At 53.3% G+C, this 23,706-nt stretch overlaps 1 protein-coding gene across 18 annotated transcripts in view; it reads left to right on the top strand.

The window, feature by feature from the left end:
• The window catches only part of MICAL3 (microtubule associated monooxygenase, calponin and LIM domain containing 3), a 156,363-nt gene that overhangs the window by 76,620 nt on the left and 56,037 nt on the right, over positions 1–23,706 (top strand). For 15 of the 18 annotated variants that reach the window (XM_086402650.1, XM_086402651.1, XM_086402664.1 and 12 more), the window contains exons 2-17: positions 3,743–4,080; positions 5,448–5,655; positions 7,860–7,976; positions 8,385–8,486; positions 9,000–9,155; positions 10,069–10,169; positions 12,170–12,427; positions 12,686–12,801; positions 13,823–13,949; positions 14,761–14,857; positions 16,955–17,102; positions 18,988–19,184; positions 20,493–20,605; positions 20,694–20,756; positions 21,181–21,354; positions 22,733–22,816. In XM_086402650.1, coding sequence (XP_086258776.1) covers positions 3,817–4,080; positions 5,448–5,655; positions 7,860–7,976; positions 8,385–8,486; positions 9,000–9,155; positions 10,069–10,169; positions 12,170–12,427; positions 12,686–12,801; positions 13,823–13,949; positions 14,761–14,857; positions 16,955–17,102; positions 18,988–19,184; positions 20,493–20,605; positions 20,694–20,756; positions 21,181–21,354; positions 22,733–22,816 — 2,325 coding nt within the window. In that variant the 5' untranslated portion in view covers positions 3,743–3,816. Of the gene's footprint in view, positions 1–66; positions 233–3,742; positions 4,081–5,447; positions 5,656–7,859; positions 7,977–8,384; positions 8,487–8,999; positions 9,156–10,068; positions 10,170–12,169; positions 12,428–12,685; positions 12,802–13,822; positions 13,950–14,760; positions 14,858–16,954; positions 17,103–18,987; positions 19,185–20,492; positions 20,606–20,693; positions 20,757–21,180; positions 21,355–22,732; positions 22,817–23,706 lie in introns of those variants that run through there. The other 3 variants (XM_086402667.1, XM_086402666.1, XM_086402653.1) reach the window with 2 other exon arrangements.

Raw genomic sequence — 23,706 nt, 5'->3', positions numbered from 1 at the left:
CCAGCACTTTCCTTTCCACAGCCAAGGAATGTGCTTCTGAGTCAGCAGTCAGCTGCCGAGGTTGGAGCACTCAAGGCAACGCCAGCGGCAGAAACCACACCGCCGCGGGAGACTGGGCCTCCCTTACTCCTCCAACCTCCCTCCTCAGACTCCTCACTTTCCTTGTTCCTTCCTTCCACACCTTGGCTTTTCAACCCCCCGGATTTCTGGCACCTTCCGGCTAGGTTTCCAGGTCTGTAGGTTCCTGCGATCACGACTGTTGGTTTTCCCAGGCTGCTGGGACGTACACAGCCATGGGTGGTTCAGGAGAGGCTGGGGGAGCACGACCTGGGTTTGACCTTAAGGAATGAGGGCATGGGGGCGATGGTGGAGGGCCTTCTGTCTGCCCAGCGGCCGTCAGCGTGGACCAGCGCTGGGCAGTGCCCAGGCCGCACGCGACGTCCCGCCAGCAGAGCTGCAGAACAGGCACTGGAGTGTCTCTGCTGTGGCCTCTTGGCTTGTTGAGGAGGAAAGCTGAGGCAGCCCGAGGGAATTGATCTTGTGTAGTCTTACCTCGGGCGGCTGTCACACTGTCCCAGGAGCCACCTTTCCTCCACTTATCTGCTGTCATTAGTGACCTGGGGTGAACTCCCGTGGATGGGCACTTCTCCGCGTGTGCCTCCGACTGGAGCCTGTTCATTTGAAAGCGCTTTGCATCAGCAGAGGGGGTGGGGCGGCAGGTGTTAATGAAGGAGTTTGTGTGTGGTGAGGTTTGAGGAAATGGGCAGCTCTTTGGAGGTATTTATTTCAAACATACAGCCAGCCAGGGAGTGTTGGCCCATTCTTCAGAGTTCTTTGAAAGTAGATGCCGAGACTTCGGGAGAGGGAGAGGCTTTTAGAAATGCATGTTGCAGGATCTTGAGTGTGTTGAGGTCAGCTGAAACACAGAGGTCCCTCGGGCTCCTTGCTCATCCTGGCAGGGAGTGGAAGGCGGCTCCTGCTCTTTAGGAACAAAGAAAAATCATCCTCTTTCTTGACGAGAGGTGGGACGAGAGGTGGGGCGATTGGAGTTGGTGCGGTCAGTGCTTTCCAGACACTGTGGCTGGAGGAGTGCCAGTCACCTGTGAACACAGGTAGGCAGGCAGGGGCCGGATCACGGGAGCCCTCTGATGCCTCAGGAATGAAGCAGATACAGCTGCAGAGGTCCCGCCCCGCCCGGGGCAGGAGGCAAGGAGGGCGCCCACGGAGCACACACCCTGCCACCTTGGTTTCTAGTCGCTGGCTGGCTGTTCCCCTTTCCTCCACCTCTGGACAAACACATCTGGTTTTTTCTGCCACTTAAAAACTTTGACCACCTGACATTTCTAAGATGACCACTGGCTTGTAAGAAAAATAATGGATTCTTGAGAAATTTTAACGTATTTCTCTTGCTGCGTTCTGCTATCTAGAATAAGCTTGCTTTGGGGAGACTGAAGGTTAGTTCCAGTTCCATTTCTCGCTGAACTCTTGGCCCTGGGGGTGCTGGGAAAGGCTGTGTTTTTAGCAGTGTGTATAGGAGGTTGTTGAGTTAGTGATGTATTTGAGATGAGAAGCAGATCAGCGTGTGTCAGGTAAAGAATTACCACCTTTGGCCTCCACAGAACAGGTCACGGCATCTGGGCCCATCGCTTAATGGCACGTAGATGGGGAAACAGTGGAAGCAGTGATGAACTTTATTTTGTTGGGCTCCAAAATCACTGCAGACGGTGACTGCAGCCACGAAATTAAAAGACACTTGCTCCTTGAAAGAAAAGCTATGTCAAACCTAGATAATGTATTAAAAAGCAGAGACATTACTTTGCTGACAAATGTCTGTATAGTCAAAGCTGTGGCTTTTTCAGTAGTCATGTACGGATGTAAGAGTTGGACCAAAAAGAAGGCTTAGCATGAAAGAATTGATGCTTTTGAACTGTGGTGTTGGAGAAGACTCTTGAGAGTCCTTGGACAGCAAGGAGATCCAACCAATCCATCCTAAAGGAAATCAACCTTGAATATTCATCGGAAGGACTGAAGCTGAAGTTCCAATACTTTGGCCACTTGATGTGAAGAACTGACTCATTGGAATAGACCCTGATGCTGGGAAAGATTGAACGCAGGAGGAGAAGGGGATGACAGAGGTTAAGATGGTTGGATGGCATCACCGACTCAATGGACATGAGTTTGAGCAAGCTCCGGGAGATGGCGATGGACTGGGAGGCCTGGCGTGCTGCAGTCCATGGGGTCACAAAGAGTCAGACACGACTGAGCAACTGAGCAGCAGCAACAACGAGAACATGAGGACTGTTGTGTTTGGTGACGAGGGAAACCCTGGAAATGGCAGTTCCTTGTATCTAGAGTAAACCGCCCACACCCTCAGTTGATCTGGTTTAACTTTGTAATACATGGCAAGGTGTGGGGAGAAGCAAAGTGTTACTAATCCTTTCCAAGGGGCTTCTCACCTCCTGAGAGCTTTAGGACGGAAGGCGGGTCTCTTCTGCTTCTGGACGAAGCTGGGAGGCAGGCAGGTGGCATCCTCAGCAGACAGTTGGTGGCTCCCTTCGCCCTCGGCTGCCTTGCTGGGTAGTGGGTCACTCCCGCTTCTACAGAGCTGAGCTCTGGTGAGGCCCTGTGTCTCGCTCAGTGGGAGGCGGGGACGCACTGGGTGGCCGCTCACCTGGAGCCCCAGCAGTGAGCCCTGTGGCGGGAGGGCTCCTCTCACCTCCTCACTCGCTCAGGGGAGAGTGGGGCTGAGGGAGGCAGCAGTGTCCTTGGGGTGTCCGCACGTGGACCCCGGGCCACGCCGCTGCTCGTCCTGTTGGCCTGCCCTGCTCCTCTGCTGCCCCACTACCCTGGCCCTTGGCCCCTTGCCTCCCAGCTCTCACAGTACTTCTAGGTGGTGATGGTGCGTTAACGTGGTCCTCTGAGACCTCCCCACACCCTCCCTTGCGTCTGTACCGTGTCCACTTACCCGCCCCCAACCCACCCCGTGCCTCTGTATCTCTCCAGACAGCCGTCTGTGCTGCCGCCCCTTCCGTCCGCGAGTCTCAGATCTCAGGGGTGGAAGGGGCGGCAGCACAGACGGGTGGCCGGAGCCCTGGGCCGTCCTCTTGCCAGGACTCTCTGTGCAATCTGGCCAGCCTCGAGTGGGCGGCTCCCACCTGGACACCGGGCCCCCTGGGCCTCAGCCTTGGCCGACTGGCCAGTGTGCCCCTCCACCAAGGCAGGTCAGATGTACCAGGGTCAGAGGGGAGCTCGCCGCGCCCCCCGCCCCAGATGAGTGTTTCTCTTTGTCACGCCTTGGCCTGGTGTCAGCATTCACTGAGTCCTTTCCTCTGTAAGTCTCCCTTGCAGGCCTTCCACTTTCCTTCCTCTCCATGTCCTGCACTTCTCCCCTGCTGGCTGACACTTGCTCCTCCTGGAAAGCTCAGCTGTTGTCCCTCAGAGGCCCATCTTGGGTGAGGACCCTTTCCCTGTGACGGGGCCTCTGCCCGTGTCCCCAGCCCCGTGCCTCTCTCTCTGATGCTCAGTGGAGCGCAAGCCTGTCTCACCTGCTCAGCTGTGATGTCCCTGACAGCAGCGGTCTTGCTCCTCTCCATTCCCTGGGCCTCAGATGGTTCCTGGTGTGTGGAGGGCAGGCCGCGTGTTACATTGTCGAACAAATGACTGCTGCACTTGGAAACTGTCTCCTAGAAGATGTTTCTAGATACTGACCGGGATGTGCTAACCAGCCCTTTTTCTTTATTAGGTTAACGTGACGGCATCAGGCGGGTCCACAGCCCTCCCCCTGCCCCACCTGTCCAGGGCGCTGAGAGTGGGGACATGGAGGAGAGTAAGAACGAGGCCACGAATCGGGCCCACGTCCTCTTTGACCGCTTCGTGCAGGCCACCACCTGCAAGGGGACCCTCAAGGCCTTCCAAGAGCTCTGTGACCACCTGGAACTGAAGCCTAAGGACCATCGCTCCTTTTATCACAAGCTCAAGTCCAAGCTTAACTACTGGAAAGCCAAGGCCCTCTGGGCAAAGCTGGACAAGCGGGGCAGCCACAAAGACTACAAGAAGGGAAAGGTGTGCACGAACACCAAGGTAGGGCCTGGGACTCGCTGGAGAGGGAGAGGGCATTGGGTGGAGGTAGCCTGTGAGGCCAGGTGGGGTCATCTACTGCCTGGGGGGGTATCGGGCTGAGCCCGCGTGCGGGTCCTCTGCCTGTGTTCATTCGACCGTTCCTCCTGCCCCGCTCTTACCCCTGAACTGACACAGGAACATGGGCATCTCAGCTGCTGAGAACTACCCTGCAGTCAAATGATATGGGGGCTGTTTGATTTTGCTGCCGCTCTGGCTGACTCTCACGCTGTTAGAGGACGCAGGCCACTGAGCACAGAGGTAGCCAGGCCCTGTTGGGGTCCTGTCTGCCTGGGTGGCCTGGTGCTTGGCAGAGCAGCCTCTGGACTCAGTGTCTGGTAAGGTGTGCAGAGTATTGGCCAACTTGGGGATTTCCCACAGGCTTCAGACATCCTTTCATCCATTTTCCAGAGGCCTGTGTTGATAAGCAAAGGCTTTATAAACCAAAGAATTTCTTTTGCTTGCTTCACAGTCTAGAGAAATCTTAGGCAAAGACCAAAGATGTCCACTCAAGTGTGCTGTAGGAGGCGTGGGGAGTGGAGAAGGATAACACATTCTGTGTTTTCCTCATTATGTAAGAGCCCTTTCTGTGAGAAGCTAGAAAAGCTAGCTTTTGCAGAAGTTGGAGATGACGTTAGGACTGCTGTTACTATTTCATGAGCCTTAACTTGCCCTGTGTGGGTTTGTATTTGGGTAGGTATTCATACACAGAATTCAAGTAATTCAAAGGCATACTTTTATGAGTGTGCTCTAGAGTTTTATTAAGAATGAGGAGAACCTGAAGCCAGAGGCAGTGCCTGTCTCTCCTCTGGACATGCATGTGAACTAGTTCAGTGTCAGCCAGAGTCCTTCTCTAGAACATGGATCTTCAAGAACTCTCTTCAGCACAGGAAGCTCTGACTCCTGAGGATTACCTCCTGGGAGTCTTTCAAGCGGTAGGTCCATCCAGGACCCAGGCTTGCTTGGCTGTGTGTTTAGTGATCTGTGTCTCCTCAAGCAGGCAGAGATCTGCTTGACTTACAAGCCTTCCAAAAGGTTTTCTCCTGTTGATGAGAGATGACATGTGAGTTTCATCCTGTGTTGATGTCATGGCCCAGGTAAAGATCTGCAGGTGCCCTGTCTGAGTTTCTGTCCAGCAGTGAAAGTCAAGTCTTCCTCCATCCAGAGCGCTCACAGGTTCTCTCTGAAGCCATTGTGGGCGCTCCACTCTGACCCAGATGGGAGTGAAGGTTTCTTGGTAATGGGGAGAATAGCCCTGTGGGAGTTTTAGGGAATGGTAGTCATGAGATCAAGAGTGCTGCCTTTGCCCTGAAAGCAGCCATGTCTTTCAGTGTCTCATCATTGGAGCCGGCCCCTGCGGTCTCCGCACAGCCATCGATTTGTCCTTGCTGGGAGCTAAGGTGGTCGTCATTGAGAAGCGAGACGCCTTCTCCCGCAACAACGTCTTGCACCTCTGGCCGTTCACCATACATGACCTGCGAGGTCTGGGTGCCAAGAAGTTCTACGGCAAGTTCTGTGCTGGGGCCATCGACCACATCAGTAAGTAAGATCAGCACTCCTGTGGAATCCTGCCTCTGCCCACTTCTCAGGGGACAATGGCAGGCAGATTCTAGAAGCTGGTGGGCCCTGTCATCGTTCGTGTCTGTTGTGTAGAGAGCACACTCAACTTGGAGTTGGAGTACCTGCCTTCCAGAGGTTCTGTAACCTGAGATTCTTAAGTGCCAATGTGTCTCCTGCAAAATGAGTTTAGCTTAAGGACCTCTAAGATCCTGGGCTCTTACTGAGCACTGGCAGTGGGCGGGATGGGCGCTGGGGCAAGTCCAGGAAACAGACCTCCAGTGTGGGCTTTGACCCTCTGGTGGTTCATAGTCCAGAGGGAGAGGCCCGAGGTGTGGGCTCGCTGTGACGCACTGCTGTGGGTGCCTCCTGACGAGAGGGCACATGCTCTGGGGGTGGCCCTGGGTATCAGAAGGACGAACTCCTGGTCTGGCTGTGAGTGGCCAGTCGATAGTGGGATTCCTTCGTTGGGTGGTTCTCGTGAGGTCTGCAGCATGCAGGGCTCCTGCTGGACTCTGGTCCCCTCCAGGCTCGGCCTGGGCCCGTGCTTGAGTCAGTAGACATTAATGCAGACAGTGCTTTTGTTTTCATGCTGATCTGAAAAGTGGTTCAGAACAGACTGTCTACTTTATGAGGCTGAAGTCTTGTCTGTTGATCGTCACTGGTGGTTTCAGGGGGGCCTTATCAAGGAGCTGCTGTTCGGAGCTCTTCAGGTGTGTCCTGTAAACATCGGCTTCAAAGCAATTGTGCCAGTTTATCACCTGCTGGCCGACAGAGGCCACATTCCACTAGTAGCAGAAGCGCTCTGTCTGTTGGGCTGTACGGTATAAAGCATCTTGGAACTCAGCTGTGTACAGCTATAGTGTGTGCCAGCAGAGGATTTAAGGAGCCTGGGAGTGTGACTCGGAAGGGTGGGCGGGGAGGGAAGTAACTGAGATGACCTCAAGGAGGGTTGGCAAGTTTCCTAGCACGTTGTCACAGCCTGCCGGCATCTTGGTCTTAGCAGAGGGCAGGGTCGTAACATCAGTGGACTTGTCTGCCTTGTGCGTGGCAGGGTTTGTTGTAGAGCCCAGACCCGCTCTCAGTCCCGGGCTGCTGCCGTGCCTGGCACCTGGGAGGCACCCACTGGACGCTGAACAGATGCGTAACTCACTGTGACCAGGAGCACGATTCCTATCATTCTGAGCCTTGGTTCCTACACCTGTGGACCAGCGGTGGGAGGGGGACAGTAAGAGACTGAGGTTGGATGGAGGGTGCCCTTTTCAGCGTGTATGGATGTGTGGCCATCAGTGAGGTATGAGGTGAGAAAAGCCGTGGGCAGTTCAGGAGGCAGTGCAGCCCTTTGTGTCCAGTGGGAGGTGCCCCTGGCGCCCATCTTTCACCTTCTGTGGTGAATCCTGTCAGCGTCACAGGTTCTGCTCAGTCACTGTGACTCTGAACCCATCAGGGAGGATGTGGGGCTCTGAGCACATCAGGGAGGATGAGGGGCTCTGAGCCCATCAGGGAGGATTGGGGGACTCTGAGCCCATCAGGGAGGATGGGGAGCTCTGAGCACATCAGGGAGGATGGGGAAGGGCTCTGAGTACATCAGGGAGGATGGAGGGGCTCTGAGCACACCAGGGAGGATGGGGAGGGGCTCTGAGCCCATCAGGGAGGATGGGGAGGGGCTCTGAGCCCATCAGGGAGGATGGGGAGGGGCTCTGAGCACATCAGGGAGGATGGGGAGCTCTGAGCCCATCAGGGAGGATGGGGAGGGGCTCTGAGCACATCAGGGAGGATGGGGAGGGGCTCTGAGCACATCAGGGAGGATGGGGAGCTCTGAGCACATCAGGGAGGATGGGGAAGGGCTCTGAGCACATCAGGGAGGATGAGGAGGAGCTCTGAGCACATCAGGGAGGATTGGGGAGGGAGCGGGTCTCCTGCTGTCTCAGTGCTCTCGTGTGCTGGGAATACCTAACCCAAGAGGTGGGCATGGCCCCATGTGTGTCTCTGGAACATCTGCACTGAGTTGTATTTGCCCTGGGAAAGGAAAGACGCTACAGGCATGGCTGGGAAAAGCCTGCTGCCGGTGACTTTAAGCAGCCGAGTAAACTCTGCGTGCATGGGTGGGTGGGGGAACTGGGGTAGTGATGCTGACTGTCTGCCCCGCTGAGGACCCTCACTTGTGCAATCTTCTGCCCACTCAGGTATCCGTCAGCTTCAGCTAATACTTTTGAAAGTAGCCTTGATCCTAGGCATTGAGATCCACGTCAATGTGGAATTCCGAGGACTTGTGGAGCCTCCCGAGGATCAAGAAAATGAACGTGAGTGTACAAATAAGGAGGGAAAGGGGCTGGAAGGAGTGAGAAAGATTCGATCTATGGGGGAGACGACAGGCGTCTCGGGTAGTTTTCAGAGCTGGTTAAAGGGCTTCTCCGTTTGTACAGCCTGTGGAGGAACTTTGACTTAATGAGGAGGCCCTGACATAGTATGAGACATGCCGGGTGCTTGGATCCGTTACAGAAGGTCATGTGCTGGGGGACGTTCCTTTGTGAGCCTTCCTCAAAGCTTCTTTCTTTCTTTGGTTTGTGCCCCATGCTTTTACGCCTGCTATGTTTGACATGGGATTTTGTGCCATCTGCACACCTGGATATCTAGAGATCTGGGTGTATGAATATCTCAGGTGTATGAATGGGTCTGGTGACGACCTTCATTCTGACTTTGGTCCACAGGAATAGGTTGGCGGGCCCTGGTGCACCCCAAAACACACCCTGTGTCAGAATATGAGTTTGAAGTGATCATCGGCGGGGATGGCCGCAGGAATACCTTGGAAGGTACTGGGCAGTCTCCTCCTCCTGCTGGTTCACAGCCAGGGAAGGGTTGCCCTCTCCAAGCCCCGTAAGAGCTTGTGTCCTCAGAGTCCCCACTCCTGAGACCTCTCCTCTGGTCCGTGCCTGTGCTGGTGGATGGCAGGCCCCACCAGCTGGCTCTCAGGCACTTCTCTGGGTGCAGGGAGACAGGCTCTCATGAGCCGGGTGCACTGCAGATCTAGACCTGACTTATTCAAGCAGATGGAGCCTCACACTGAGTGCTTCTCTGGCCCGTCGGATTTTGAGGCGTGTGTTAGCTGTGGGTGACTTTGACATCTTGCTGGATTGGGAAGGCTTTGGGAGGTAGACACCTTACTTCCAGACAGAGGAGAGCTGCCCTCAATTTCCCGTGATTCCCACCCCCAACACTCCTCCATGTCCCCATCAGAACCCCTCCTATTTCTCCTGTTAGACGTGAACTTCCTGCTTCTCTGGCCAGCTTTTGTCACCTCTGAAAATTTCTTCCCCACTTCCCAGGATTTCGTCGGAAAGAATTCCGTGGCAAATTGGCCATTGCCATTACAGCAAATTTTATTAACCGAAATACAACAGCAGAAGCCAAAGTGGAAGAAATCAGTGGTGTGGCTTTTATATTCAACCAAAAATTTTTCCAGGAACTGAGGGAAGCCACAGGTTGGTGTTAATACTTCCACGGCGGAAGGAAAGACTCTGAACACCGCTCTGGTCCTCGTCTCGGGGGCTGGCGGGGCGGGGGTCGTTGCTGCTGCTGCTGTGCTGTGGCCTCTGCCCTTCCTGCACTGCTGTGCTTCGCTCTGAGCGTTGTGCCGTTCATGCCTCTGTCTCCTGCTCTGCTGTCTTTTGTGCTCATCGCTGTGGCTGGGCTGCTCCTCCTGCTTGAACCCCTTCCCCTGCCTGGCACTCAGTCGCTGTGGGTGGGGAGCCCTGGTTTGTTGAGAAGCAGACTGTAGGTGTTGAGTGTGTTTTCTTTTTCCTGAGTTCATTTGCTTCTGAAGTAAACCACGTGCCAGATAAAAACGAGGCTGTTGTATGGTAGCTTGTGAATAGATTCACTTGGACATTCACTGCAACAAAAATGTGTGACAAATTGCAGTTAGCTGTTTTCTAGAACACAGTTTCTTACCATTGCATCTAATTTTTTAGGTTAATAGAGTTAAAGAGCCAGTAGTGCACTCTCTGCTTCCAGCATCTGGTTGTCTATCTTGCTCGTGAGCGTCTAGGAGATTCCCCCGTTGCTTTGATGAGTATCAAAGAGGCTTAACCTGAGAACTGACTCAGACCCTCTTCCTCAGGGTTAACCTCTCCCTTCTTCCCATCCTCACGTTTCTGCTTCCTGTTGATGGCTGTTGTTGGGATAACAGGGTGTCAGGTAAATGCAGAGCAGTGTGAGGATGGCCAGGCTTCCCCCTCTTTTTGTGAACAAACGGGCAGGGTGTGAAGATCGGGCTCAGACACCTGTTTTCTCTTTCCTGCCTGGGGTTCCAGGACCCCGGTCTCTGTGGACTGATAACAGTCATCCCCCCACTTCTCAGCAGACCCTCACGTGTGAGTCTGTCCTCTGTCGCAGGAATCGACCTGGAGAACATTGTCTACTACAAAGATGACACACACTACTTCGTTATGACTGCCAAGAAGCAGAGCTTACTGGACAAAGGGGTGATACTGCATGTGAGTCACGGATTTCTTTTAGACCTCTTTTTATGTATCAGGTCATGTGATTACCAAGATAAAGAATTTTATTGTCTGATCAGTTTTTCTTGCAAAGTCATTAAAACGAGTACCTCACTCATCTTCTGCTGATGTTTTGTATTTTGTAATCCTCTGATGTTTTTTAGTTTAACACTTTAAAAAATCTCATTTTGGAAAATATCAAGTGTGAACAAAAGTGGAGAGACTTGGGTAATGAACCCCCGTGTGCCTCTTATCCAGCTTCACAGGGATCAGCACGCGGCCAGCACTGCCTACTCCCCACTCCTGCGTGGGGCTGTGCAGAGCAATCTCAGGTAGCATTTTGTGCATAAATATTCAGTGTAATTTTAGTGCTTAGGTTTGTGGCTTATGGTACATTCCCATGTGGCTGATTATTGGTTGGTTAATAGGTCGTCCTTTGGGAGAGGGTTGTAGAGTGAAGGGGCTTATAGAGGGAAGGGAATTTGGTGTTTCTGGGATCTGGTTACAGAGGCCCAGGGAACAGAGCCTCAGTCAGGCTTTATTTGGACCTCTTTGTGGCCTGACAGTGAGGACTCTTGTTCACCTGGAGTCAGGGCCAGCTAAGCCTTTTTTCCAGATGACTAATTGTGTGACATTCCCTGAGACGATGACCTGGAAATGGAATCAGAGAGCCACAGGTGGATGGTTCCTCCAGAGATGGTTCCTCAGGAGAGTTTCTTAAGTCTTGCTTGGTCTGGCTGGTCTGGGTTCGAGAATTACTATTGCTGTGCTGACGTGCTGACCCAGGCCCCTGCGGTCCCAGCACAGACTTGCGGCTGAGTGTCAGGGCGTCCCAGGTCTGCAGGGTGGTGATGCGTGACACTGCCGCTTTGCCTTGGGCAGCGCTGGGGAGCAGGGAGCTTGCCCGCAGCAGTCTCCTCCTCGGGGGCCTCCTGTCTGTGTCTCAGCCCCGTGGCCTTTGTGTGAGTCAGGAGAAGGGAGCAGAGCAGTGGATGCAGCCCGTGCCACCGGAGTATATCCAGGGTGGGATATACTCAGTTGAATGTTTCATCGGGAAGAGATACTCATGAGCCTGCTGGTGTGCCTTGGGGCCAAGCTAAGACTTGACATCTACCGTCCTCGTCAGGACTGGTAATCAGTTGACATTATGTTGGAACAATCTAGATTGGCGCAACCTGATGTACTTTTCCTATTTGTTTTTTTTGTTTTTTTTTTAGCACACAGGGTGTGTGCCACTGAATCCTGAGCCCATGGTGGCTACTCACTAAGTATTGAACAAACCAACTTGAGTGTGCATGTTTGCCCTTTCCATCTTGTCTGGGCAGCTGGAGGTGCCCTCAGAGACACTTGGGGAGCTCTGGTCGCCCTTGAGGAGGAGGCCTGGTCGCTGTGCAGGAACCTCCAGAGCAGAGGAGTTTCTCAGTCCTCTCTGTGGAGAGCCCTTTTTCTCTCATCATTTTTCTTTGTTGGTGGATTACTGTGGGGCCTTCCAGAATCCTGTGTATTGTTTGGAAAGCTTCTGTTCCATCCTCAGTGTATCTCTTGCCGGTTCCCTGGGCTGCTGGTGCCCCCACCTCCTTATCCATCAGGCATGGGAGCTTTTGGGTTCTTCCTTTGGGGTCAATGGGAGACTCAGGTTGAGTGTCCTGTGTCGTCCAGTTGCTGTCAGAAGAGGATGCTTGCTGATAGCAGCCTTAACTGGGGATGCTTTTCAGTTTACAAGGCACCATCCCATGAGTCATTGTATTTGGTGTTCAGAGCAGCTCCGTGAGGTGGAGTGGATTAGACTGCACAAGTAGTGACTTGTTCCAAGAACGATGGAAAAGCAGGGACTCTGTTTCTAGGTGGCAAAACCTGTGTTCCTTTAGAAACAAGCCCCCCTCCCTTCCCGGATTTGTGTGGAGGACTTACTTATTGGAACAGGAAGCCACTCTCGGGCCGGGGAAGGTGGTGTGGCCGTGGCCTTCCCTTGAGCCTCCCCCCGTCTCTGGAGACAGGACTACGCCGACACGGAGCTCTTGCTCTCCCGGGAGAATGTGGACCAGGAGGCCCTGCTGAGCTACGCCCGGGAGGCAGCCGACTTCTCCACCCAGCAGCAGCTGCCGTCGCTGGACTTCGCCATCAACCACTACGGGCAGCCTGACGTGGCCATGTTCGACTTCACGTGCATGTATGCCTCCGAGAATGCGGCCCTGGTGCGGGAGCACAACGGGCACCAGCTGCTGGTGGCTCTGGTGGGGGACAGCCTCCTGGAGGTGAGAGTGGGTGTTGGGGGCGGCATGACTAGGAACATGGGGTCCCAGGCCGGGAGCGTCTGTGTCATCCTGCCGTGTAGAGTCCAACCTAGGGGCTCAGAGCCTGCTGAGTTAGGTTTAGGACCTGCCAGGTTGTTGGGGGGAAGGGCAATATGTCCTGCTGGAACGTCCTCTCAGGTCCAAAGGCTTTCTTTGCTCAGGAGTTTAGTTTCCCTCTATTAAAAGGTAATTAATTCTCTGTTTTCTATCTCCTTCTAGCCTTTTTGGCCAATGGGAACAGGAATAGCCCGGGGCTTTCTGGCTGCTATGGACTCAGCCTGGATGGTGCGTAGCTGGTCTCTGGGGACAAGCCCCTTGGAAGTCCTGGCAGAGAGGTAACCGCAGGGGCCCTCCGTGATGAGATGGAGCGTCAGTTGTAGGCTGGGCTCAGGTTTCTCCTCCTTAATTGATGATATATTCTTATTTAGGAGAAGAAAGGTAAGATAGGTATTCATAAAATCATAGACACCTACCGCTTATCTCAGGGATGTTCTCCTGTCACTCTCCAAAGCAAACTCTTCCAAGCGGTGTCTGAATCTTTGTGTAACACTGCCGGGTGTTCTCTGATTCCTCTGTGACAGTTATGTAAACAGGGGTATGAAAATCCTGTGTCAAGTCCTTCTTGTCTTTGAACTAGAGAGACTTATACTAATGAAATCAGTGTGGTAGCTGGGGATGTCCTAACTTAGAACTAATTAAAGATGCCTTTGAGTTCAAAGGGAAACACCAAACTACTTGTAAACATTTCTCAAATGTCAGATGTTTTGAAGCAGATAATTGCAAATGAGCTAAGACCTGGGATTTGCATGCTGATAAAGAACAGGTGCCTTGACCAGAACTAGAGGAAGAGGATATGCTGGGTGAAATTCGGGGTTCATATCATTTTAAGTCTGCTACATAAGGTCCTCTGGGGTCACAGTTACCTAAGGGGTCACAGCCAGGAAATGGCAGTCCTTCGAGGGTGGGACACCTGGTCTCAGGGGTCACGAGGGTGTGGAGAGAAGCTGGACACGTGGGCGGGGTGTGTGGGAGGGGGCCTTTGCAAGTGGCAAGTTTTTTTCATCAGTGACTTTCTTAAAAATTTGGTGAACTTGCCAAAACAGAGCACAGTAGTAAATTAGATTCAGGCTTTGCTCCCGCCCACAGCAGTGTGCTTGCCCTTCTTTCTGGGACGTAGCAGGCTGGGGCCTGTGGGATCCTGGAGGTGGAGGGGATGGGAAGCAGGGCTGATGTGGAGGTGGGGGAACGCCATCCAGGAGGAAGGCTGGCCCTGCCCTGGGCTCTCAGAACATAGAAATATCATCAGAGGTGTTTCTGTTGCTGTCACTGCTCTGAGTGTATTGTTCGTTGTTGCAGGGAAAGCATTTATAGGTTGCTGCCTCAGACCACCCCTGAGAACGTGAGCAAGAACTTCAGCCAGTACAGCATCGACCCGGTCACCAGATACCCCAACGTGAATGTCAACTTTCTCCGGCCGAGCCAGGTGAGAGTCCCTGGCCAGTCGGGCATGACCTGGCCACTGTCAGGCCCGGTCAGACCCTGTGGATACGAGCATACACAGCCTTCCTTAAAAACCAAGTGACGTCTCCCTGAGTTGGCTGAGGAGGCGTTTTCCATCAGCAGATGGAGCCCCCAGGGAGGCGGGTGTGCAGTGACGAGCAGGGCACAGCCCTGGCGCCCTGGGCAGGGCGTGTGGTGCACACCTGCCTCACTGCCACCAGTCACTGTGCCTGGGCCCTCCCCTCCCCTGCCCTTGTCTCCTTGTCTGCGCCATGGAGACCACCACCCCAGCTCCCCGGGTCTTTGTGCTGCAGACCGACTGGTCCCTTGAGAGGACTTGGGAAGATAAGACTCTGCAAGTGAAAAATACTGTCGTCCAGTTCAGAATGTCTGAAGCCTTGTTATTGCACCAAGAGTGACATTTCACAAAACACAGTAATTCCAAAGAGTCCAACAACGTTGGGAAAGCAGCTCATTCAAGATATCTGTGTCCTAGACTGTACACTGGGCCTCTGTGTTTAGGGGTGAAACCTGCTGTTACTGGGCAGGAGTCATGGCCCAGCAGAGACTAAGCAAGCCCCTCCCGCCATGGCCAGGTGTCTGTCTGTCACAGGTCCTCACAGCGCGCGTGTTTGTGTGTGTGACCCGCTGCGTCCCTGAAGGGGTGAAGGCTGGCGTTACCCCTTCTGACCACACATTTCCCAGGTTTTCACTGTGGGCATTCTGTTCTCAGGTGGGCCTTGGTTCCTTGGTGTGTGATTTCCCTTCTTCACGACTTATAACCTTCCTGCCAGGTGCGCCATCTGTATGATACTGGAGACACAAAAGACGTTCATTTGGAGATGGAGAACCTTGTGAATTCCCGAACCACCCCAAAGCTGGCCCGCAACGGTGAGTCCCGGTTCAGCCTTTCAGCCAACTCGGCGTGTTCTGTGTGAAGGCTGGGCTGTGGTGTGCACAGTGCTCGTCAGCACTGGACGGGACGTGACTGCTCTGCCCCGTGATACACAAGTCAGCCCGACAGCCAGGAAATAGCAGTGCTTCAGGGCTGGGAAACCTGGTCTCAGAGGTCACGAGGGAGTGGAGAGAAACTGGATACATGCTGTTGAGAGGGCGGGGTGTGTGTGCGGGGGCCTTTGAGTGCACATGCCAGCCCAGGTTTGCGGGGAAGGTCTTATCGGAGAAGCCATGGCCTCGAAGCTGAGGACCACGAGCCTGCGGGACACGATGGTCGAGGCAGAGCCCGTGCTGTACTTTGTGTCTGGTGAGGCCTCTGAAGAGTTCCTCGGGAGGAGAGTGACTGGTCACTGCAGGTGAGCCAGGCGGAGGAGGGCACCGGGCCGAGTGGGTAGTTAGGGCTGCATCCATGTCTGGCTCACTGGCCTGGCGTTGAGGCCGTGGATGAGAAGGGAGACTGTGTCCCGTCTAGCCGTGCCCGTCAGCGAAGGATGTGCCTTGCCATCTGAACTTGGGTTTCTGTGTCTGAAATGGGGGTGCCTATCGTGCCTCACTCCGGCTATGAGGACCTGGGGGCGCGGTGAGGTGTTCACTGCAACACTTGGTGTACAGCGGGGTGTCAACAGTGGTAGCTGGGAGTATTAAGGAGCCAGAAGCACTGAAGAGCCTGAATAAGGAAGTGGGGCTGAAGGTTCTGTTCTGAGGTTTGAGTTCTGTTGTGGGCATCTTGAAGTTGACGTGCTGTTGGAATATCAAGATCATCTTCCTTGAAAGCAGAGAATGTGTCTTGTTTGGCTGCCCCATATGGCTTGTGGGACCTTAATTCCCCAACCAGGGATTGAACCTGTGCCCTTGTCAGTGAAAGCAAGGCATCCTAACCTCTGGACGCCAGGGAATTCCCTGGAGGATGTGTCTTTGTTCACTGCCGTTCTGGAGCCTGAACTACTGAGGTTGTCCAGTACACACTGGGCCGACGGACATAGACTTGGGAAACGCCTGAATGAAGTTAGTCCAGGAGCCAGGAGATCAGACGAGGACGCCAGCAGCGCTTCTCTGTGTCGTTTCAGGATTTGTTTCCCCGAAAGACTTAAAATAGGGTTTTCAGAAATGCGGTTTTTATCTTATGTTCACAAAGCACTTAGTGATCAGTACAAGGTTGAATATTTTCAGCTGCCTAAGGTAAGGAACAGACTTTCTTGGACACGAATAGGAGTTACCAGATTCTTCTAAATGCTCTACGTCAGGGCTCTTCTGATGCAGTTATGAAAAACGGATTTTTATAATGGCTTTTCATATTTTAGGAGACACATCAGTGACTGGAAAATGTCCCCGGATGTGCGTTGTCTCTGTATCGAGTGTTTCAGGGCATGTCGGCTTGTCTTGCTGAGGGCTCAGCCTGCCGCTCTGGGGTCCTTGGCTCCGCCTGTGTGATCCTGCGGAGTTGCTTTCACCTGGAAAGTGCAGGACCGAACCTTTCTTCTTGGGTCCTCCAAGTGTTGCTTTGGAGGGAAGGCGTTTCCTCCCCCAGCTGCTGCCAGCTCTCCAGGGAGATCCCAGGGCCGCTGGTGTGAGGGTGTCAGCAGGTGGTCATTCCCTCCGCAACCCTGTCCTGGAGAGCCGGCGGGACCCTGGGCTTCAGTGTGCTTGGGTCCAGGTCACCCACGGGTAGTCTGCCATCTGTCTGGGGCATGGATGTTGACCTCAGAGTCTGTATAAATTGGGAGTTTCTTGCGTACCTAAAACTTCACAGGAATTCCCTGGGGGTTCCGTGGTTAGGACTCTGCGTTCTCACTGCTATGGGCCCAGGTTCAGTCAGCCCCTGTTGAGGAACTAAGATCCCATAAGCCACACTGTGTAGCCAAAAAAAAAAAAAAAAAATTATATAATACCAGTTAAATAGCTTCTTACTTTTGAAAACCAGTGACAGCTATTTTGTCCCTGCCTTCAGTATGTTTTCATACTGGTTATGTGATTCTCTGTCAAGGCTCCCAGGTGACCACACCTCCAATAATAACGTTGTTGTTGTTCTAGAGTCTGTGGCTCGTTCCAGCAAGCTGCTGGGTTGGTGCCAGCGGCAGACCGATGGCTATGCTGGGGTGAATGTGACGGACCTCACCATGTCGTGGAAGAGTGGCCTGGCCCTGTGTGCCATCATACACAGATACCGCCCTGACCTGATGTGAGTCCAGGCTCGGCCTCATCCGTACTCCCCGCGCTCAGGTGGCCTTTTCCTAGAACGGGACACGTAGCGCAGTGCTTCCTCTGCAGCTTGTGACTGGTCTTGATGTAGCCGTGTTTAAAGCTCTGTCTCTCGGGCGCTCTGTGGCTCGGCCCAGTAGTAGCCAACTAAGTGTATAAGTCTCCATACTTGCGAAGTGGACCCCCTGAGCCTGCTAACATCCCATGAAGGGAAGCCCTGTTTCCTGGCCCCAGCTGAGCTCTGCATGCAGCCAGCTCTCTGTCCAGTGCTGCTGGTCACGAGGAGAGTCTGGCTGGGTGGGACCCGAAGCACGTGTGTCCCTCCTGGCAGAGCACCTGCTCCGTTCACGGGGCTTGCCCGCATTGTCTCTGTCTCCTGCACTTTATGCGAGTGTCAAGCTCGTGACACTCAGGTGGCCTTACCTCCCTGTGTGGTGCCATTTCCTCTCTTGGGCGTCCTGTGCTCATCAAACGCAGACTAGCGCAGCAGGACGACCCAGGTCAGCTGGTGCCTGGTGCACCCAGCTGCCCCTGCAGGCGGTCCTTACCATGGAAGCCAAGCAGGAAGATTCAGAAGCAAGCAGAGCACGTGGGATTATCTTGACTGTCTGTGTCCTTTCATCATTAGGTCCACTTATGGGCCCATTTTTGTGTCTGTTTTATTTTAATGATTACCGAAGGAATCCTGAAAGACCTAGTTCCCATTTATGCTAATAAAGCAGCCTCACCTGGTATTTAGAAATGGGGATTTCTGATTTGCTTGGATAAAGTAAGTGACCTCTGGTGCCCGGTCCCTGGCTCATGTAGAGGCGGATATAAAGCGAGTGGAAGTCACCTAGTCACCCTCTCTGGGGGGCAGCTTGGGGACAACCGTGGTAATGGCACGGGAGTGCTGCAACGAGGGCCAGGCGAGTCACTTCTGCTCCAGAGCGAGAGCAGGACAGAGGGCCGAGGTCACAAGCGCCGGAGGGAGCCTGGCCGGTGCATGGGGCCACACTTCTGATGGACGGACCGAAGGGGCTCCAGGGGCCTGGGGATTTCCTCCTGATGCACACAAAGCCCGGAGTCGTTAACTTGGCACTGTTCAGGCTGTAGTGACTTCACTCAGGATGAGGCCTCCACAGTTTAATAGGCTTAATATACAGAGTAAAGGAATTTAGCAAGTGAAAAAGTTACACAAGTGAGTAGGTTAACATAAAATAAGGCCTTCTCGGTTAGTCTGAAGTCACCTAATGAAGGAAGCTATCAGTCTTTACTTGACTGAATAGCAGGAAGCCTGAAACCCAGTGGGAAATGTTCGTTAATCTAAGTACTTAGGGAAACTCAGGGACTTAGCAATGAAATAACCTTTTGAGGAAAGTTTTGGAATTTCCCTGTGAGCAGAAGGCCGAGTATGATTCACTAGAGCCGACCTAGTCTATCAACAGCTTGTCAGCTCCATGGATGCGGGGGGTGATGGCGCCAGGCTTTTTAAACACAGCCTCATCCAAACAGGACCTGTTCCCTGCTGAGCCCGAGGTTACTACACGCAGACCACGTGCAGGTGCAGGGGAAACATAAGAAAAACAGCTCCTCTCCTTGAGCCTACATTTTAGTAAGAAGTTTACCTTACTGGAGAAATGTTTTGTTTTCCAACTTTTCCCTCTTGTCTTTTGTGGGTACATCTTTAATCTGGAGTTCTTCCTGAGGATGATTTGATTTTATTAGTAAGAGGAAGCAAGCTGAGAAGTGAGATAGGTTTGCTGTCCAGTTTCAGTGAGGTCCTAAACTTGGGCTTTTTAATGACTACTCCATGATACACTGTTTTCTGGTCTGGGGCTCTGTCAAGCATGGTCTTGACATGTCTTCTTCATCTTATTCCTCAGAGATTTTGACTCTTTGGATGAGCAGAATGTGGAGAAGAATAACCAGCTGGCCTTCGACATTGCTGAGAAAGAGCTGGGCATTTCTCCCATCATGACAGGCAGAGAGATGGCCTCAGTAGGGGAGCCGGACAAGCTGTCCATGGTTATGTACCTGACCCAGTTCTACGAGATGTTCAAGGACTCGCTCCCCTCCCGAGGTAAGGGTCCCCGGGGCTGCTGGGTGGGTCCCTGTGCCCCCTCTTCCATCAGACCCGCTTCTCTACGGGTGTTGGCAGGCCCTCCTTCTGACCCACCTTTTGCTCAGCACACCTGTGAATGTTGAATCTGTGAGCATTCCTGTCCAGAGTCTTGTCCCTTTCTCTCCAAACCAGCCTCTTTGAAAAGTGCTTTTGCTGTTACCTGGACTTCCTCACTACCCAGTCTCTGTGACACTTTGCAACCCAGTCTCTGCTCTGGCCAAACTGTTCTCCGTGGTCAGGGAGAATCACCAAACTCATGTCCTTCCCCCTTCTCCCCTCTCAGGCACTTGGCTGTTCCGCGTTGTTCAGTGCTTGGAACGACGTCTGTTCCCTTGAAACTCTGTCTTGCTCTTGGCTTCTGTGATCCTGGACCACACTTGCCTTGTTCTCGTTCCTCTGTGACTGTTCTTTCTCTGGCTGCTCTTCCTTCTCCTGCTTTTTAGTGTTTCCAGAAGTCTTCCCTTGGCCCTCAGGCTGCCGGGAGGCAGATGAAGTAAGCGTCGTAGTGCTTACACATGCTGACCGCGGTGCCTGGCCTGGTTTGCACCCCGTTGCCTCCCCTGTTCAACTGGAGGCAAGTCGCTAAACCTCCCTGTGCCTCAGTTTCCCCTTCTATAAAATGGGGGCAACGTGTAGATAATTAGATTGTGAAATGCTGAGAAGAATGTTTGGCGAACGGAAGCACTTACATAAATGTTAGTTATTTCAATTATTATCTCAGCGTTACTGTTGTCACTAATAAAACGTTGGAATCCAGAGATTTGAGGTGCCATTCTCCAGCGTCTTCTAGCCATGTACTTGTAGACCTCTGAGGCTTTTTCTTGTTAGAGATACAGTTCTTGCGACAGAAATCCACAAGTCTAACATCAGTATGCCCGTCAGGGAGAGCCCCCCTCCGTGTGAAGCTAAGTACAGCTGTCTGCACACCCCAGAACGATGGCTTGGCTTGCACCTTGTCTTCCCCACATCTCTCCCATTCTATCTCTGCTTGAACTTTTTATCCTCAAAGTGAGGCTTTGGCACTCTGCTGTGACCCACACACACAGGCAGATTGCAGTTTTTGAAAAGCAGAAGCGGAGGGTTTTGTGACTGAAATTGATCGGGGCAAGTGTTGGTCCTGTTTGTGCGCATGGAGAAGAGAAGGTGTCGCGTGCAGGCCTCTGTGTGCGTTTTCTCGGGCGTTCTTGCTACGTTCAGAGCGCCCTGGCCCTCCTGCGGGGAGGCGCCCTCGGGGCTGTCCTTGAACACTGCTATTTCTGCCCTCAGACGCCTCAGACCTGAATGCGGAGGAGAGGGCTGTCCTAATAGCCAGCACCAAGTCCCCCATCTCCTTCCTGAGCAAACTCGGGCAGACTATTTCTCGGAAGCGCTCCCCCAAGGTAAGCGGATGGGATTTCCTCCAGCTGCAGAGCTGGAGGTGAGGCGCAGAGAGTGAAGGAACGTGGCTTCCCTCTGTTCTTGGTGCAGGACAAGAAGGAAAAAGACTTGGATGGTGCTGGGAAGAGGAGAAAGACCAGCCAGTCAGAGGAGGTGAGAGAAACGCCTGGGATTTGCTGGAGCAACTGTAGTATGCCTCTTCCTGGCTTAATCCCCCAATGTCCGAGTTGGTATTGCTGGATCTTTCCAGTTCATCCACGTGAGGAGGGTGGGCATGGATGTTTCCTGTGGCCTTGTGCCTCTGTTCTCTGGAGAGTATTCCCGGAGCACACTCGTGTGCATGTAGCCTTCCTTTCTCTGTGGGGTCACACACATGGTGAAGGGCAAGGGGCCTTCCCGGGATGTGGCCACACCAGCAAAAGCTGGAGCGCCTCTTCATTGCTGCCCCCTCCCTGAGTCCATCTTGAGATGAGAACCACAAGGAGCACTCTAACCTTGAGACCAGCCATCGCGCCGGGCCCGGGGGGGCAGGGGGGCTGCTCTGACACAGGCGGCTCTCGGGGCCCATGTTCCTCAGGAGGACACGCCCCGGGGCCACAGAGGAGCAAGGCCCACCCTGGTAAGCACGCTGACCGACCGGAGGATGGACGTGGCCCTCGGCAACCAGAACAAAGTGAAGTACATGGCAACCCAGCTGCTGGCCAAGTTTGAGGAGAACGCGCCTCCACAGTCTGTGGGTGTGAGGAGACAGGTAGGCCCCACTCACCCGCCAGGAACTGGTCTGACCTCAGAGGAGGGGGCTGGTGAGATGGGGAATGTCCCAGACCCCCCGAGGGCTCTGGGCTCGAGGCGGCGTCTGTGTGGGGAGGGACAAGGGTTACTGCGTCACCAGGCAGGTCTCAGGTGTCTGTGACAGATGCCCACCCGGGCCCTTTGCAGCGTGGTGGGGTCTCAGTCTCTGCACGTAGGTGTGTGTGCACACGCATACATATATGAGTAATAAACCAGCGCTTGCCCTGATCAACCTCAGTCACAGAAACCTCTGCTTCTGCTTATTGAGGAAAATGCTGAAAAGAATAACGTTGGTAATTAAGGCCCCTATAGTGTTACTGATGTTTTGCCGTGTCTCTTTCGGGTCTTTCCTCAGTGCGTCTTCGTTTCCATAGTTGAGGTCGTTGTTGTACACCTTTCTGTTCTGCTTTCTTCCTGTAACTTTGGGCAATATTTCCATGTTCTGAACTCCTTACGAGTCTCTTCCAAAGTGTGCACTCTACACCTTTCTAAACCCTTCTTCTGGTGCTGAGTGTTGACTTGTTTCTCATCACTGATGATAAGCACGGAGGTGAACACTCTGCTGACAGAGCTGCCTTATTAGACTGTCCTTGGCGAGGTCAAGAGTGGGCGTGTTGTCAAGACGCTCTGTGGACTGACCTCACTCCCCCGAGTCCTGCTGAGGGCTGGCCAGCAATGTCTGTCCCGTCTCGTCTCTCCTCTTGCTCGTCCAGAAGTCACTCTGGCTTCTCATGAGAGGAGGTGCTGGCATAGTGCGGTCCACACCGAAAGCTGCTTCCCAGACCCCTGGTGCTTAAGCGCGCGTCTCCTCTTCACCTCCTCCACGTCATCAGCCCCTGTTCCTGTGGACCAGGGCGGGCCCACCACCTGAACGTCTTCTCACGCCTGGTGCTCGCTCAGATCCTCACGCCTCAGGCGTCCATGCCGAGGAGCCTGCAGCCCAGGCCCCGTCCCACCTCGGGAACATGGGATGCTGTCCTCCAGAGGAAGTTTGTCCTCGAGATGCACGCCTCATTTTCCAAGTGGCAGTTAGTGGTTTAGGCTCAGAGCAGTGAGCTTGGGAAAAGGATACTCAGAATTACTGCTCTGTCTGTCTACTCCTTTGCATTTGTTTTTGACCTAGTTGAGGGTTTGTTTTTTTTTCACAAGTGTAACCTATATATTTTTCTTTATAAGTGTAACTTTGTAGAATTAATTCTCTGAGCCCTTCTTCAGTTCTTAGATGTGTGTCTGTCTGCTGTGAGGGTTATCTTTGTGTCTTCTACCTTAATGTGTGTTTTTTTTTGTTTTTTTGTCTCCATGTGCTGTCCCTCCCCACACTGGCCTGTGTGTCACAGCCGACACAGGAGCGTGGGGTCAGCCAGCCGTCCAGCTGCCTGCCCGAGCAGGGTCGCTCTGCTCCCACCCCCCAGTGGAAACAGGTAAAGGAACTGCCCGGGCCCAGGCCTTCCCACCCGCTCCTCCTCTGAGCCAGCTGGGTGGAGGCCTCACTGGAGCCCCGGGTAGGGATCTGTGCGCATTTGAGTAGACTCCAGGAAGATCTAACAGAGAGTACGGACAGTATCAGGCGTCCCTAATAACTTAGTTGGTAAAGAATCTGCCTGCAATGCAGGAGACCCTGGTTTGATCCCTGGGTCGGGAAGATCTGCTGGAGAAGGGATAGGTGACCCACTCCAGTATTATTTGGCTTCCCTTTTGGCTCAGCTAGTAAAGAATCCACCTGCAATTTGAGAGAACTGGGTTCGATCCCTGGGTTGGGGAGATCCCCTGGAGAAGGGAAAGGCTACCCACTCCAGTATTCTGGCCTGGAGAATTCCATGGACTGTATAGTCCATGGGGTCACAAAGAGTCAGACACAACTGAGCAGCTTTCACTTTCACTAAGAGTATCACATGACCTCTATAACCCCTTCGGTTTTGGGAATCCAGTGAGCAGGCTGGGCTGTTTGTTTAGTGTTGAAACCAGCTGGGACTGTGTGGTGAGGTTCCAGAGTCTTTGGGGTTTTGCTCTTATAACCTTTAAACCCAAATTGACCTTTAGCTGACTCGTGTCTGCATGACCCCTGGAGGACCATCCTGAGTTTGGGGCTCGGGGCAGTGGGCCTTTCCTGTTAAACAGGAAAATGTTATCCAGGTAATAGTTTCAAACTGTGGTTTGTTTTCCTTGTTTCAAACCATGGACATGGATCTGTAGGCTTTATTGGTGTTTTTGCTACATTTAAAATATCCTTTTTAGAAAATTTCACTGAAGTCTCTGCAGAATCTCCTGTAGAGCGACTTCTACATGGTAGAGTGGGGCAGAGAGAGAGGAG

This window comes from Bos grunniens, chromosome 5 (assembly GCF_055505025.1).
Source record: "Bos grunniens cultivar Pamir isolate PY7600 chromosome 5, Bosgru_T2T1.0, whole genome shotgun sequence".
Classification (NCBI taxonomy): domain Eukaryota; kingdom Metazoa; phylum Chordata; class Mammalia; order Artiodactyla; family Bovidae; genus Bos; species Bos grunniens.
This window is presented reverse-complemented; position numbering and strand designations above follow the sequence as displayed.